The sequence below is a fragment of the Bidens hawaiensis genome, unplaced genomic scaffold, assembly GCF_021521415.1.
Source record: "Bidens hawaiensis isolate Kalapana, Puna unplaced genomic scaffold, B.hawaiensis_p1.1 tig00063423_1, whole genome shotgun sequence".
NCBI lineage: Eukaryota > Viridiplantae > Streptophyta > Magnoliopsida > Asterales > Asteraceae > Bidens > Bidens hawaiensis.
In genome coordinates, this window is record NW_027501342.1 from 40,190 (window position 1) to 52,856 (window position 12,667).

Below are 12,667 nucleotides of genomic sequence, written 5' to 3' on the forward strand. Positions count from 1 at the left end.
TCAGACAGACGAACCCTATATGCTTCCAGTGTCCTGGAATCCAGAGCGCTTACATGGTGGAATGGAGTAGCTCATGCGCGTGGAGCAGAGGCTGCTTCTAGCATGACATGGGAGGAATTCAAGGAAATTCTTACGCGAGAATTCTGCCCTCCCAACGAAGTTAAGCGCCTGGAGGAGGAATTTTGGAATCTTAAGCAGTACAGTGGTGAAGCGCGCGAGTACGCGACGCGCTTCCATGAACTAAGCCTGCTTGTCCCTCACCTTGTTACCCCTTCCCGCCGAGCCATAGAGAAATTCCTTGGGGGTCTCCCCATGGAAATTCAAGATTCTGTATGGGCCAGAAACCCAGCAACCCTCTCTGACGCCATTGAGTTGGCCGCTGTGCTCAGCGACAACCATGTCAGAGCAGGAACCCTGTTCCTGCGGGGAACTGAAAAGACCAAACCCACCAAGACTGCCCCTGAACCAACAGAAACCAAGCCAGAACCCTCAAACCGTAACAACCTCAAGCGCAGGCGCAAAGCCTATGCGCTTACCAACCCGCCCATTGTCCAGCAACCCACCTATCAACCTCCAGTTTACGCGCCTAACCCACTGTCAACCTACCCAACTCCCCCTGTAGTCCACAACTATGCCCTAACCAATCCCGCACTCCCTGCCCCGCCAACTAAGAAACCTTACACAGGAAACCACCCCTTTTGCCCAACCTGTAGATTTCACCACCCAACCCAAACCCCGTGTCGACTTTGTCACCGATGTGGCCGCGCTGGTCACATGGCGGAAAACTGTAGAGTTCTTCCCGCCAATCCAATTGTGCCAACACCACCAGTCTACCCGCAGAACCCACAACCAACCTACCAAAACCCACGACCCAGATCGTGCTTTAACTGCGGTGATCCCAGTCATTTCCGGAACGCGTGCCCGAGACTACAAGTTCAGATTACGCAAGCGAATCCGGTGAACCAGATTTCGAACCAAGTGACGCGCGGACGAGCTTTTAACATAACCGCGCATCAAGCGCAAGCGAATAATGACGTAGTTAATGGTACATTTTTGCTTAACGGATTTTATGCTTCTGTACTTTTTGATACTGGCGCCGATCGAAGTTTTATTTCTCGCGCGTTTGAGCAGAAGCTTGCGCGACCGCGCAGCGATTTAAAAGAAAATTTTTCAGTTGAATTGGCTAATGGCGAAACTGTTTTAATTAACTCAGTGATTAAAGATTGCACGCTTAACCTTAACGAAAACGATTTTCTGATCGACCTCATCCCCATGCCTCTTGGAAGCTTTGATGTTATCATTGGTATGGACTGGCTCTCGAAGAATCGCGCCGAAGTTATTTGCGCCAAGAAGATGATTCGCATACCTCGAGAAAATGGTGATCTTCATATCTACGGCGAGAAACCCTCCCGCGGTCTTAAACTTATGTCTTGCGCCGAAGCCCGAAGGCTCATGCGGAAAAGGTGTATTGCATTCTTAGCCCATGTGGTCAAACCTGCTGAAGAAAAGAAGAAGCTTCGCGATATCCCTGTTGTGCGTGATTTCCCTGAATTTTTTCCTGATGATCTTCCTGGTATCCCTCCCGCTCGTGAAGTCGAGTTCCGTATTGATCTTGTCCCTGGTGCTTCCCCCGTAGCCAAATCTCCTTACCGTCTTGCGCCCGCTGAGATGCAAGAATTGGCAAGCCAACTTCAAGAGTTGACTGCTAAAGGATTCATTCGCCCTAGCTCTTCGCCCTGGGGTGCTCCGGTGTTGTTCGTTAAAAAGAAAGATGGATCGTTTCGCATGTGTATTGATTACCGCGAGTTGAACAAACTCACCATTAAGAACCGGTATCCCTTACCGCGTATTGACGACCTCTTTGATCAACTCCAAGGTGCCTCTTGTTTCTCCAAGATCGATCTCCGCTCTGGCTATCACCAGTTGCGTATCCGCGATGAAGATGTTCCGAAGACTGCTTTTCGAACTCGTTATGGCCATTTTGAATTCTTGGTCATGTCCTTCGGTTTAACCAACGCACCCGCCGTTTTCATGGATCTAATGAATCGGGTGTGTAGGCCTTTCTTGGATAAATTCGTGATTGTGTTTATCGATGACGTTCTGATTTATTCTAAGACCAAGGCCGAGCATGAGCAACATCTTCGATTGGTATTGCAAAAGCTTCGAACCGAGCAGCTCTATGCTAAGCTTTCCAAGTGTGAATTCTGGTCTGATGAAGTACAGTTTCTTGGCCATGTTGTGAACAAGATGGGTATTCATGTCGACCCATCCAAAATTGAAGCAATCAAGAACTGGATTACGCCATCCACTCCTACCGAGATCCGTTCCTTTCTGGGCTTAGCTGGTTATTACCGGCGCTTCATTTCGAACTTCTCGAAGATCGCTTTGCCTTTAACAGCTCTAACGCACAAAGGTAAACCGTATATTTGGGGCTCGAAGCAAGAAGAAGCCTTTCTGTCGCTCAAGCGATTGTTGTGTGAAGCTCCTGTTCTTGCGCTACCCGAGGGTAATGAAGATTTTGTCGTGTATTGCGATGCATCCAACCAAGGTCTCGGTTGTGTTCTTATGCAACGAGGCAAGGTTATCGCTTACGCATCAAGGCAACTCAAGGTTCATGAAAAGAATTATACAACTCACGACCTCGAACTAGGCGCAGTTGTTTTTGCCTTGAAGATCTGGAGACACTACCTTTATGGTACTAAGTGTATCCTCTACACTGACCATAAAAGCCTTCAGCATATCTTTGATCAAAAGGAACTCAACATGAGGCAACGCCGATGGAACGAACTCATCAGCGATTACGATTGTGAGATCCGGTATCATCCTGGTAAGGCTAATGTGGTAGCCGATGCGCTCAGCCGAAAACCCTGCCAGCTTAACTGTATTTTGCCGCGCACGCAGCTTCACTTCGCGCCGATCCAAATCAACCTTGAATCACGCATTCGTGACGCGCAGCGCGCATCCATCAGTAATGGTAACCTTCGCGCCGAGTTAGCGTGTGGCGCGGAAGCGCACTTTGTCCCTAATCTGAGTGGAATTCTCTGCTATCTCAATCGCATCTGGATTCCCTTCGATGAGAATCTTCGCGCTGATATCCTGAGTGAAGCGCACAAATCTCGGTATTCCGTTCATCCTGGCGCTGATAAGATGTACAAGGATTTGCGCATTACTTATTGGTGGCCCGGTATGAAGAAGGATATTGCTGTGTTCGTAGCTAGATGCCTGACTTGTTCTAAGGTAAAAGCTGAACACCAACGCCCATCTGGTTTGCTCGAACAACCAGAAATTCCTACGTGGAAATGGGAAGGTATAGCGATGGACTTCATTACCAAGTTACCTTTGACAGCTAGCAAACATGATAGCATTTGGGTAATAGTGGATCGTTTGACTAAGTCTGCTCACTTTCTGCCCATTCGTAAAAACTACCGTGTTGAGCAACTCGCGCAGCTTTATGTCAAGGAAATTGTCTGCCGCCATGGTACTCCTTTAAGCATCATATCCGATCGCGATGGCCGTTTTATATCTCGCTTTTGGAAATCTCTCCAATCTGCGCTAGGAACTCGCTTGGACATGAGTACGGCATATCATCCTCAGACTGACGGACAGTCTGAGCGAACTATTCAAACTCTTGAGGATATGCTCCGATCTTGTGTTCTTGATTTTGGAGGTAATTGGGATTCGCACCTGCCTTTGATCGAGTTCTCTTATAATAACAGCTATAATTCCAGTATTGGTATGGCCCCATTTGAAGCACTTTACGGTCGTAAGTGCCGCTCCCCGATCTGTTGGAGCGAAGTGGGTGAAACTCAAATCACAGGACCCGAACTTGTTCAAGAGACAACCGATAAAATCGCCAAGATCCGTGATCATCTGCTGACTGCCAGAAGCCGACAGAAGAGTTACGCAGATCGCAGGCGAAAGCCTCTCGAATTTCAAGTTGGTGATCTTGTTCTCCTCAAAGTGTCGCCTTGGAAAGGTGTTGTCCGCTTTGGGAAGAAAGGTAAGCTTGCTCCTCGTTATGTTGGGCCATTCAAGATTCTCGCGCGTGTGGGAAAAGTTGCCTACAGACTTGACCTGCCGCCCGCGCTCAGCAATGTGCATCCAACGTTCCATGTATCCAATCTCAAGAAGTGTTTAGCTGACGAGAACCTTCACATTCCACTTGATGAAGTTCAAGTTGATGAATCTATGCATTTCGTTGAGAAGCCTGTTGAGATTATGGATCGCGAGGTTAAGCAAACCAAGCGCAGTCGTATCCCTATCGTGAAAGTTCGCTGGGAGTCCAAGCGCGGAGCCGAGTTTACATGGGAAAGGGAAGATCAAATGAAGATCAAGTACCCGCACCTGTTCTCTGCGCAACCTACTTCGAGATAAATTTCGGGACGAAATTTCTTAAAGTAGGGGAGACTGTGACATCTGCCCCGATCCGACCCGACCCAGGTACCCGTTTCTCTGATCCGATCTCTTTCTTTTATGATTTAATATTTATTTATACTTATATTTTACTTTTAATAATAATAATATATTTTCCTTCCCGCCTCTTTCTCTCTCTTCCTTTCCGCCGTCCCGTCCCTCTTCTTCTCTCCGCCTTCTCTTCCCTCTTGTTGCCGTCCCGCCTTCTCTCTCTTGTCGCCGTCCCGCCCTTAAGCCTTGAACCCCCCTTCTCTTATTTTTGTGTCCTTTGTTTCTTCCCGCCTAAGGTTGTCTGCGCAGCTCCACGCGCCAGACTCCTTACAAGGAAGCCTGCGCGAAGACCAGTTGTTCCTGCGATTCGCGAGGCGAACTGTTCTCGCAGCGCGCTAAGAATTGTAGTTCTTCTCGCAGCGCGCTAAGAACGGAAGTTCTTCCCGCGGCGCGCTAAGAATGATAATTCATCCCGCGGCGCGCTAAGGATAATAGTTCTTCCCGCGGCGCGCTAAGGTTTGTTCTGTCAGCCTTCGCCCTCGCGCGTGCGCTCGAGCCTTCTCGCGCTAAACCCCTTTGAGTTTTCTTCTGTTTAATCTAGCCGTTTGCTTTTGTGTTGTCTTATCTTTTGAGCCGTTGACCTAATCTGCTTTATGTCTGAAAAGTTACTTTCGGCGCAGCATGCGCACCAACCCCATTGGTTGACAGAAAAAGTGACTGACATTACTTTTGAGATCTGCTTTTTCCTTGCTTTGACCAGTACCTTTATCTGACCCGCCCATGCTTTTTACTGTTAACCTGTCAGCTTTTTCTCTTTTTCCCTGCTGCCAAATCTTTTGATATCTTTTGCTTTTGGAATCTTTTGCTTTTTGAGATCTTTTCCCCTTTTCTAGGGATTGTGTTCCCTAGGGTTTCCCTATAAATAATAATAATATTTTCCTAACACTACACACACGAAACACTTAATCTCTCCTGTTCTCTCTTGCTCCTTGCTCTCTCTGCCGTCCTCCTCTCTGCCTCCGTCTTCCTCCCTGTTCTGTCCTGCTTTTCCGGTAACATATTATATATAATAACTTACTTATTAATTATGCTAACTTGTAATCAAGACTTAAAACAGATCATTAAAACGATAATCTTATTTATAGGTTAACTTGTGCTTGTTTAAAGTTGGTTCTTGCTTTATCTTACACCGCATCGTTTATCAAGTGAGTAATCCCGTACCTAATCCCTTTTTATTTTTAATGTTTTGGGATGTTCATGTGTTCATACAAACTTAGAGTCTAAAACTTGTTTTTGAACTTTAGTCGCGCAGTATCCCATGTGTTGAGGATGTAGACTTGGCTGTTTATTTGTATGTGTGGATCATTAACCGTCTTGTCGGTCTATTCCGCAGTTCTCATGGTACCATTAGATGAACACGGGAGAACAATCGTTTATGATTTTCTCTTTTGTTTACACTTGCACAGTTTGTCTTGTTTGTGAGCTCAATTGTGAGCACTGGCAGTCTTTGAATCTTAGAGTTGGTCCCGATCAAATTACACCCTTGTTGAAAACCAGACATACACATGTTGCGCGCAGATTTATTGTTATCTATGTATTGTATTAAACTTGATTTCTCACCAACACGCAAGTGTTTGACGTTTTATTTTAACACATGTTCAGGTTTGCTGTAGCTGTTTTGGAGCTTGTGGACACGTAGGAAGTTTTCTTTATTTTGGACCTAGATTAAAATGTATCAAGACAAGTTATTGTTGTTCGAATATTTTGCCTTATAATATATTGATTTATGATGATTTATGTTATCTTATGTCTACTTTGCGCGTGCGCGAATGAATGTATTTATTAAATATTGACACCCAATAGTGTCACGAGTAATGAAACAATATGTGGCGCCCCGATGTATAATCCGCCTTTGGTCGGGGTGTTACAATCAACATGTCTTTCTACCATTTGCCTTTGATACATTTGGTTTTCTGGCTCCAGAGGCTGTGAAATTTTTGAGTAGGGTTCAGCGCGTCGTACACGGAACCTCTTCAGCTTCTAGGTCCCAAAGCTTCGTTTTTAGCAGGATTGGCTTTGCTGTTCAAAAAGGGGTTGCGGCGCAACTTGTTGCCCGTTTGCCTGCCACTTTATTGTAATCGTTTTATAGTAAATTATATAAAACTTCGATATTAAAAAAAAAAAAAAAAGAATGTAACAAACGCCATCTTGTTCAATAACTGTTACATCTAATTTAAATGTTAAATGTATATAAGCCCCCAATTTAAAATTTTGTCACTTGCATTTATGGTATATATATCACTTTTATTTTCTATATAAATCCAATAATTGAATTATGAATCATTTTCATCTTCCTGAAACATAAGGTTGTAAAGCAAAACATTCCATGTATCCGGAACTCCGGCAAGGCACCAATGGCTGCAATCCACCGCCCCTAGACCATAAGCCGACGGGTGACCGTCTATCCGCAACAGAGAAAGGTTAGTTATGTCAAGCAATGTGACCGGTTTCTTGATGGTTTGAAGTGAGTTCTTAAGAACCGCCAGTGCCGGCGGTGACGCTCCGGGATAGGTGGTGGTTAGAAGAGGAATTCTCTCACCGGAACAAGATTTTGCCTTTGGTTCTCCCCAATCAGTGCCACTATAATCATAGTATATAAAGTTTAAGAGATATATTAATTAGCTACTTGGTCTTTAATCTTTATTAACTACACAGAACCACCTTAAACTAAGGGTCCATAACAAATTACATTGTTTTGATGAGTGGTCGTTAGTTTTGTCTGTTAAGACAATTAATGTGCACTTTCCAATTGAGAATAATCCAGTCATTATAATTCAAAGGACTATTTTTGTAACTTATTTAAACATGCCAAATTATCCTCATGTGCAACACAAATTAGTTAACTTAACGGAGAAAACTAACGGCCATCAATCAGAATGACGTAACTTGTTATGGATTATTAGGCCTTAGTTTAAGGATGTTGAGTGTAGTTAATCAAGATTGAGGGCCTAAACTACAAAATCTAAATTTTCTCATATAATTATTTTTGGATAATAAATTTACAAAAAGTAGTGTTCGAACTTAAACAGTAAATATTTATTTTTTTATCACGATATCATCTTTTTACACATGTCACGTTAAATATGACTGCTAAAAACATGTCAAGCATGCCATATCAACCATTTACATGCAGAATTAGATAAATTGAGATTCATTATTAAAATTTGTAACAAGATAAAGAAAAACTTACTTGTAATGAGAAGGTGATATCCCCTGAAAAAACACCTTCGGTTTGTTAGGTAGGACGTTGGCATCAACCCATTGACCCCATGTAACAACCGCCTTTCCGAAAGCAACTACACGATCCATGTCCTTGTATAAATGACCCCCGTCTTGTATATAATCAAATCTACATTTACGATCAATTAACATGTCAATTAAAAATTAAAAAATAACTATAACATGATAAAATAAAAAAAAAATTGTAATTGGACACTTACGGTTGACTAGCTCCTCTACGGTTCCACCAATGCCATGTGTTAAACACAAGGTAATCAACATCCAGCCATAGCTTGCCAGCTGTCAAACTATCTAACGTCAACACTCTCCCAAAGCTATGCTTCACAATATCCACTAGGTACAAGTTGTGATGGTATACCACTTTCAACGCATAATCCTACAATGATCACAAAAGAATTAAAATATATTCTAAAAATAAAAGTGTTAAAACTTCAAATGTGTAGTAGAGAGGCATACAGTGAAGGTGTACGTGGTCATGTCGTTAATGACGGAGATGTTGACTGCGTAATGTGCACTTGGCACTGACGAGTGGATCATGCATAGCATTGACAACCATTGGTTTCGGCTAAGTGAATCGCCAACAAACATAATGGTTTTCCCTCGTAGTTTCTCCAATAAGTTCAGACCATCAAAACTATTCCAAGAAAAAGTAACACGTTAATAAAAGTGATTTCATTTATTATGAAATACTAAAAAAAGATACGTGTAATTCAGATTAAGTTACATAAACCAATTGCTTGAAAAACTAAAGCATGGATTTTGTTAAAAAATATTTATCATCTTAGTTGCAAAATGGGCCCGTCACATATCATACCATCACATGAAGTTGTTTCATAAATCACAATTAAATGATTAATTATGGTTCTAAAAGGTGATGATGACAGTGTATGATGTCAAATGTGGAAGACTAGACGTTCAGTATGACATAATGGTAGTGATTTCAACAATAATGGTTGGTACTTTGTACCCATCTTATATTAACGAAGAAACTTGAGATTAAAGATAATCGTTTCTTGTGGCCATGACACGAAACTCTTAACAACTCAGTTGAAATCAATTAAAAGACAACACGTAGATATGTCGTTTTTGATAGTTAGGATAAAAGGATCAAATGAGTTGAAAATGATGAATGATAACATGAGCAATTCTAATATTCTACGTTTTTCTAAAAGGAATTATGGCCACTCGTTTTAAATATATAAATTCTAATGTTTACCGTTTATATCACATTTATATAAATGTGATTTTTTTTTGTAATCGTTACATTTAGTGTATTTATTTTTACAAGCTTTGATGTGTTACGAAGAAAATATATGAGGCCTGTTAACTTTAATTAACTACTTCATTAACTTAGCTATGTAAATATTATCAAAATGTATATTACTTTAACATACGAATTTTTTTTAAGCAAGATGCAACTTTATTATAAAGTTATTAGTTAGATACATAGGCTTTTATTACAAACCAAAACAAAATTCTAAATATATTCTTTTAAGGACTTTAAGAATTTTATATTTTTATTAGAAAAGATCAAACCATTTAAAGAGATTTAACATCCAATCGAATTACATATTCGGTTATTGGTTCGATTCTACCCCTAAATGGAATTGGGTTTTCCGTATCAAAAATCAAAATCCGGTTTAATAACAAATAAAGATTTCTTAAGTTCGTTATTTAGTTTAATCTAATAACAAATTCAGCATAATTATTATTTTGGCTAACTTAATCCACTAACAAATAATAATTATTTTAATTATTTGATTTAAATGAACGTAAACTAGACACGAATTCGACTTTTAGTTCGAACCAAAAACCTAAGCGATTAACACCTCTGCTCTTGTAAGGTATTTTATAGCAAATACTTTAGGATAAGGAGCATTATATTTTAACATTTTCTAGAGGAAATATAAATATATAAATAATAATAATAGAAAGCTAAAAATTAACCTTACGTATTTTTTTTATTATTTCTTTCCTTGACTTCCATATTATAATATTAAGAACACATGTTATTATATAAAAATTTACCTCCACGCCTATTGTAAGACATCCTCAGTGACACCTCACCTCGAATAATGTGCTGTGCTCTTTTAACTCACATGAACCCTTTTTGTCGGATTTATTTATTACGTTCTCAGTATTTATAGTTATACAGTCTATTTCCAAGTCAATGCTCAACATTAACTTTAGTTTTATTTCATTTTGTTTTACATTAAATTACTTAAAATTATGCTTATAAGTTTATTAAGAGTTATTAAATTTAAGCATAAGAATTTTAGTAAAACTGTTAAATTTATCCAAACAAAAAATTATATTTTTCATATATTTTGCCAATCGACTTATTGTATTTAAATTTTGTTTAAGGCTTAATATTTTATAATATACTTTAAAAATTATTAATATATGGCATTCACATTATCAGTTGACTAGATGATTTTTATAAATAAAACTTAATTTATTACATTGGTATAAACTATAAAGTAACTTATAATTGAACTTTTGATTTATGAGCTTTTCAATACTAAAAAAAATCATTTTATTAATGCACAATCAAAAATTCAATATTATAAATATTTTTGGGAAACCAAATAATGTAATATAATTCAAAAGGCAAAGGAACCCTCCCAATAACTTTGAGATATGTCCTGGGGGTCATCTTCTCAATCATTTTATTGTTTTTGGAAAAGTTATTGTTCTCAATCATTTGGAGTTTTATTATTTTGTTAAATGTCGGTGGAAAATGTATGACACCAGTATCAGAAATAATATATTTCTAACATTGTAAGAAAATTCAAGTATCTTCTTCTGTCTTCAATTTTAAAATTACACTAAAAATCATTACTATTTTTCTCCTTTTTAATTGAATACTATGTTTATATATGTTTATCATTATATTTTTCTTTTTCTTTTATCACTCACAACAATTTATAACAAATACTAAAAAAATATAAAACATAAACAATAAATTTTCAAATATATAGAAATATCACACTACTTTTTCTATGTAATTCATACAAACTCTATTTTCTACATATCACTCGAAAAATATAGGGAATTAAGTGTAAATGCTCTAAATATAAATATCATATATTACATAACTTTATGTAATAACAGGTTGGATTATACACATTTAAAGGATAACAATTAATTATTTTCATGAATGGTAATAAGAAAATATTATTCTACCCAAAAAAAAGCACATAAATTATCATTTTTTACATCAAATCATTTTATTAATGCACAATCAAAAATTCAATATTATAAATATTTTTGGGAAACCTAATAATGTAATATAATTCAAAAGGCAAAGGAACCCCTCCCAATAACCTTTGAGATATGTCCTGGGGGTCATCTTCTCAATCATTTTATTGTTTTTGGAAAAGTTATTGTTCTCGATCATTTAGAGTTTTATTATTTTGTTAAATCCCGGTGGAAAATGTATGACACCAGTATCAAAAAATAATCTGTCCAGAAATAATATATTTCTAACATTATAAGAAAATTCAAGTATCTTCTTCTATCTCCAATTTTAAAATTACACTAAAAGTCATTACTATTTCTCTCCTTTTTAATTGAATACTACGTTTTATATATGTTTATCATTATATTTTTCTTTTTCTTTTATCACTCACAACAATTTATAACAAATACTAAAAAAATATAAAACATAAACAATAAATTTTCAAATATACAGAAATATTACTACTTTTTCTATGTAATTCATACAAACTCTATTTTCTACCTATCACTCAAAAAATATAGGGAATTAAGTGTAAATGCTCTAAATATAAATATCATATATTACATAACTTTATGTAATAACAGGTTGGATTATACACTTTTAAAGGATAACAATTAATTAACATATTGTATTACACTTTAAAAGATAATGACTTTTATCAAAGATACTTTTAAAGGATAACAATTAATTATTTTCATGAATGGTAATAAGAAAATATTATTCTACCCAAAAAAAAGCACATAAATTATCATTTTCTACATCTTTTAGAGTAGTTTTCAAATCGAATAAGATTTACCTATATAATCCTATAGTGGTTTCCATTGTGTGTTTGCTTATAGTCAAAAACATTTTGTAATATAAAACTCTTATCAACTTATTTTACAAATAATAAATAAATATGTAATGATACAAGAACAAAGTAGTCATAGTCATAAACTCATAATTACTACCAACTTACCAAAATATAGTTGTATACCTTATAATGATAAATAACGATCACGTATTTAATTTAATTACTATAAAGACACAGCCATTGCTGTTATCACCAAAAACGTATGCATTTTTATAACTTTCTTTATTTGTTCTAAATCTTTTCACGTAATTAATTTAATTACTATAAAGACATAATCACTGCTGTTATCGCCAAAAACGTAAGCATTTTTATAACTTTCTTTATTTGATCTAAATCTTTTATTTTAAACCATTATTGTTATTATTATTATTATTATTATTATTATTATTATTATTATTATTCATAATAAGCCCATAACGCCCCCCAATAAAACACACATTTCTCACACCATTGACACCTTGACATGTCCCCATTTTGGTGGAGGGTAAACCAACCACCACCGCCACCAACCGCCACCACTACCAGCTGCCGGTGGTAACACAATTACAAACATTCCGATAACAAGTATAAGCAGAGGTACCTGGATAAGCTGCATCCGGTCGGTTGCCACCGGAATTTGAGATACAAGCGGTCAGGACGGCCATTGTTGACGCAATTGAACTCCTTTTCAAGGAACGGACACGTGGACTCGTTGTAGAGTGGATACGATGGATCCTGAAGCCAGTTCCCCTGGAATATGTCACAGTCGGTTGCTGCAGCTGCTGCTACATTGGCCGTTGTTAATGGCAGTAGAATGGTGATAATTGTGAATAATGAAATGAAATTAGGGTTTATTAACGCCTTCATTTTCGATTTCCCTCCAGAAAATG

At 37.8% G+C, this 12,667-nt stretch overlaps 1 protein-coding gene across 1 annotated transcript; it reads right to left on the bottom strand.

Moving 5' to 3' along the window:
* Nucleotides 1–6,665: 6,665 nt before the first annotated feature.
* Nucleotides 6,666–12,667, bottom strand: LOC143603946 (protein trichome birefringence-like 41). The gene is made up of 5 exons (XM_077080588.1): nucleotides 12,379–12,667; nucleotides 8,161–8,338; nucleotides 7,905–8,080; nucleotides 7,655–7,813; nucleotides 6,666–7,044 (listed from the first exon to the last, which is right to left on the bottom strand). Exons 1-5 carry the CDS (start codon nucleotides 12,642–12,644, stop codon nucleotides 6,738–6,740), a joined length of 1,086 nt encoding a protein of 361 aa, XP_076936703.1. The 5' UTR covers nucleotides 12,645–12,667; the 3' UTR covers nucleotides 6,666–6,737.